The sequence below is a fragment of the Colobus angolensis genome, unplaced genomic scaffold (assembly GCF_000951035.1).
Source record: "Colobus angolensis palliatus isolate OR3802 unplaced genomic scaffold, Cang.pa_1.0 Scaffold247, whole genome shotgun sequence".
NCBI classification, from domain to species: Eukaryota; Metazoa; Chordata; class Mammalia; order Primates; family Cercopithecidae; genus Colobus; species Colobus angolensis.
Window position 1 is genome coordinate 1,386,899 of NW_012115677.1, and position 4,433 is coordinate 1,391,331.

The 4,433-nt window shown below is 34.3% G+C and overlaps 1 protein-coding gene across 3 annotated transcripts in view; it reads right to left on the reverse strand.

Moving 5' to 3' along the window:
- Positions 1–952: 952 nt before the first annotated feature.
- TLK1 (tousled-like kinase 1) overlaps positions 953–4,433 on the reverse strand; it is a 160,380-nt gene continuing 156,899 nt past the window's right edge. For all 3 annotated transcript variants that reach the window (XM_011945926.1, XM_011945924.1, XM_011945927.1), the window contains one exon: positions 953–3,133. In XM_011945926.1, coding sequence (XP_011801316.1) covers positions 2,957–3,133 — 177 coding nt within the window. In that variant the 3' untranslated portion in view covers positions 953–2,956. The remainder of the gene's footprint in view (positions 3,134–4,433) is intronic.

A 4,433-nucleotide genomic window follows, 5' to 3' on the forward strand; every position in this document is an offset into this window, starting at 1 on the left:
TTTGCCACTAATACACAGCTAATGGCATGAGGGCAATCAACATTACTGCATTTAATAAGTAATGATGAACAGCAAAACAACACATAATACACTCTTCAGATGTTTCGCTGAAGCTCTACACTATTTTGACTTCATGTAATGAGGTGTTTGTTCACATTTTATATGCCATTTAAACTGACAGAGTTGTTTTAGAAGGAGATGGCAGTGAGTGTTAAAAAAAAAAAAGGAAAAAAAAGATTGAGCCTTTATTTTTGAAAAACTACCAAGTATCTCCAACTCCCCACTTACAAATTAGGGTGGTTTCTACACTTACTTCCTCTCAACATGCACACACTAAAGCAAATTCAAATCAAAGAAAGATTTTTTAAAATCATATGCAAAACCATAGATTTTACCCTGTATCAGTACTGACTCTTAAAAGAGGCCTTGGCTATTATCATAGGGATGTAGGACATGCTTTAATTCTGAGGACAGACACCGGGAGACTAGAAAACAATCAAAGCCTAAAAAAATAGTAGTGTCAAAGACTGTCAGAGTGACCTTGATATCACTTAGCAATAGATACCAACTTTCCATGTGAGGGTAAAAGTAAGTTATTCAATGTGGCTCAATTAGCCATCTTGGACCTGCTGGGTCACTGGCATGTTATTCAAAATCTATAACATTTCTTTGGGAAACTTTTAGAAGGAAAACATGGGTCTGTAAGTTGATTCATCTCCTATACATCTTTGATTTAGAAATGATGACCTAAACCCAGGTCAAGAAAGCAATTTCATGGCTTGTTCTTCCCCTTTCCTGCGTTCTGACACTAGCAGTCGCTCTCATTCATTTGAAAGTAAAATGGTAAAGCAGTGATCTCTAGGTCTATACTATTAAACTGACTGAACCTCAAAGTTAGATTTACACATTCACTTCGTATCTCCCCAAAATTTTAAGCAAACTGGGCATTTTCTTTTAGTTCAGGAATTTAAATGTTACTTTATGAACATAGTACTTTATAATTCATAAAGATGAAAACTCCAACAACAAAACTGAAAACTTGCAGGCAGCACCTAAAGCACTCAATCAATGCTAAGATTTCATTACCGTGTAGTATTTTTTTTAATAGGATTTCTAACTGCTCTACAGAGGAATGGGTATAGCCGGCCCCTTAAACCACTCGTGATAGTTCTAAGTGTTACTTACCCAGGAGTTGCCTTGATAATGGTTATTAGGTTTAACTTTAACAGCTTGAAACAATTTACACTTGTCTTGAAGTATACTTAAGGAATTTATTCAGCTGATTTTTAAGTAAAGGAGCTCAGTCAGTCAATATCCTACCATCTTGAAAGCTCCCTTCCAATGTCATTTTCATAGTCTTTACATTTTAACTGTCATTGTTTATTACTGTTTTGGCTATATTCTCTACAATTTCAGCAGCATTTTAAAGAGACAATGTGTCTATGTACAATGAAAAAACAAAATGGCTTGCAACATCAGAAATACAGTTTAACTGTACAATATTAAAGAGAATCCGTGGTAAGTATAACCTCCTTTTTCTGCAACATGAACAACTTACATGTAAGTATCAGCATTATGAATGTGACAATAAAGAAAAAGTCCTTACAAGAGTGAAATACAGCATCCTGAAAAATATTGGTTTCTACCCTACAAGGCAGTTAGAAAATGTTCACATTTTAACAAATCTGTACAAACCACAAGAAACTTGTTTATGGGACTATCTTGCTGATAAGAACTTTCTAGAAATGCAGAATAACCATGAACAAATTATAAATCTAGTATCTATGTGCTCCACAGCCCTAGAACCCAATAAACTGATTTTAAAAACTCAATTATGTCCAACATGGATCACTTTTATCTCTTGATTGTTAATGACTGTATGCTTTTTAATATCTCTCTATGATGTACAGTCAACTTGCACCTTCTAGGTCATTTAATTTTTTAGCAAAGAAGCAACATCATTTAGCAGCAATTAGAGCGCCTTCAAGAAGACTTAAAAAAAATACAATATCCAATTAGAAAAGCCATATTTTAAACATTTGTACAAGAATAAGCTGCTGAAACTTAGTAATTGAAATATGACATCTGTACAACAATTTACAATAGAGCTAGAAGGGAATTTATCATTATCCTGCATAGAACTGGTCTGCATTTGGTTACATACTGTCACCTATTTTGATGAACAAGGCCTGGTAACAAAAGAAAAATACCTGTTATCAATTCTAACATGTTGAAAACACTGGCAATATTATAATTTAGTGAATTCAACTGATTTCAAAACAAGCAGCTCATTTTGTCAAAAGTGTAAAGTATTTAGAAATAATAGCTCTCCCTTTAACCAGTGAAAGAAAACGGACATGTGATCTCGAGGTACAACTTGGTAAACGCCAGAATAGGCAAATGACAAAGCCTAACTTTGTCCAAAGATTCTAACTCTCACATTCTATCACTACAAAACACAACTGTCACTGTCATTCAGTTCTTACTTTGGTTTCAGCAGATTAACTGCCAAATGCTGAAGAATGTATCCAGGCACTATAGTTCGTATGTTAGAAATATGTCTCTTATTTTTCCATGTGTTTTTAAATAATGAAAAACTACCCTTCATATTAGAACTCTCTAGTAACAACCAAATGTATTTAAGTATTATAAACGTTATTTACAGTGTTCCCCCAAATAAACAAAATTTTTTTCTTCTATCTTAACATGGTATTCCTGTTTCTTTGTAACAGGCAGTCATCCTTCACTGCTCAAAATTATAGTCAGAAGTGTGCATTTATTTATTGTCCATGATCCACTCTCATACAAATGACACTATGAGAAACTTCAGTTCACAAACAGTTCTTAACCATGTCTTGTGTAAAAACAAAACAAAACAAAAACACTCAAATGCTCTCAAACTCCAAGTGTGCATCTGGAAGCAATTCAAATATATCATGCCAATTTTGGAGGAAAGTCAGTAAGTAATTATGCTTGAAGAAGGGGGTGTAGGGGATGCTGTCAGCCCAGCCATGTGTAGGTTTCCTGAAGAATTTGATCTTCTCATGTGTGGGAGAAGGTATGGGTCATTTGCCAGCTGGTGCACATCAAATCGATCTTCTTTTCGATATGCCAAACAGCGTCTTATAAAGGCCTCAAAAAGAGAAAGAAAAAGTCAGCAATTAATGATCTTTTTCCCTTCTAAATATCAATCAACAATCAACAGAAGAATGGACACATTTAAGACATAAGTAGATCTCATTTTATTGGAAGTTCAAACCTTAAAAGAAAATTCTGCAGCAATAAAATTCTCACTCCAAATGCAACTCACCGCTTGAAGCCCCTGCAGTGGTTCACTTTACAGTCTAGATTACTACTGCAACCATTTGAACTTATACTGGAAAGTTATTTCTGCTTACGAAATTCTGAAGACTTCTTTTTCTAGCATTTTTCTTCTGCTAAACAGTCCTCCCACCCTCATCCCATTTTGTTATTACTTCAGTTTAGCAAAGGGTAAGATGCCATTTTCAGCCATAATATTTTTTCCTACTGACATAAAGACTTTCTTTAGATGACGAGACCACTGAAGTGACACTTCCATTAGGGATACTGTTTCCCAGGTTAACCCTATGCATCATCACACTCCTGGAAAAGCTAAATAAATGGAATACAATCACTATTTTTTTTTCCTCAAACCAATTTTACTTAGTTTTTCTTTGAGAATAGCCTCTTACAAAAAAAACCTTTCTTGAAGTGTAACACATTTTTAGAAATGCACACAAATCGTAAGTGCACAGCACAAAGTAAATACATCTATGTAACTGGCAGCCAGATCAAGAAAAAGAACCTCTGAATCCCCTTCATGCCCACTTCCAGGCACTGGCTCTGTCCCCAGGCGAATCTAGGTAACCTTTATCTTGACTTCTAACAGCACAGTTAAGTTTTGATTGTTTTCAATTTTATATAAATAGAATTATAAATTATGTTCTCCTTTGCCAGGCCTCTTTCACTTAATATTAAATTTTGAACTTCATCCTTTTTTGGGGGGGGGAGGTGACAACAGATAAAATATTCTCAGGAGGTAACTGGTAATTGTTTCCCTTTCTTATTGCTGACACTAGAAATTAATATATACCACTAAACAGAAGTATAATCACATTAAAAAGTAACTATTTTGTACTTTCTTTGCTTTGAAATTCATTAGAAGTCTATTTTTCTCTAAAAATATACCTAGCTATTCTAGTTTTACCATAGCTTACTGTTTATCAGAAGTCAATCTGATCCCTTAGAGGTGTTATCTTTTTTATCTTTAACAAAATTTCAGAGATCACTCTGAAAAATGATTCAGAGGGAGAAAAAACATCAAGACTGATATGTTAGAGTTTGAGGGGTGGAAAGGCTATCAATAGCAAGGTTAAGATTAAGAAGTCTGCAACAAGTAATGTACTTAAAGA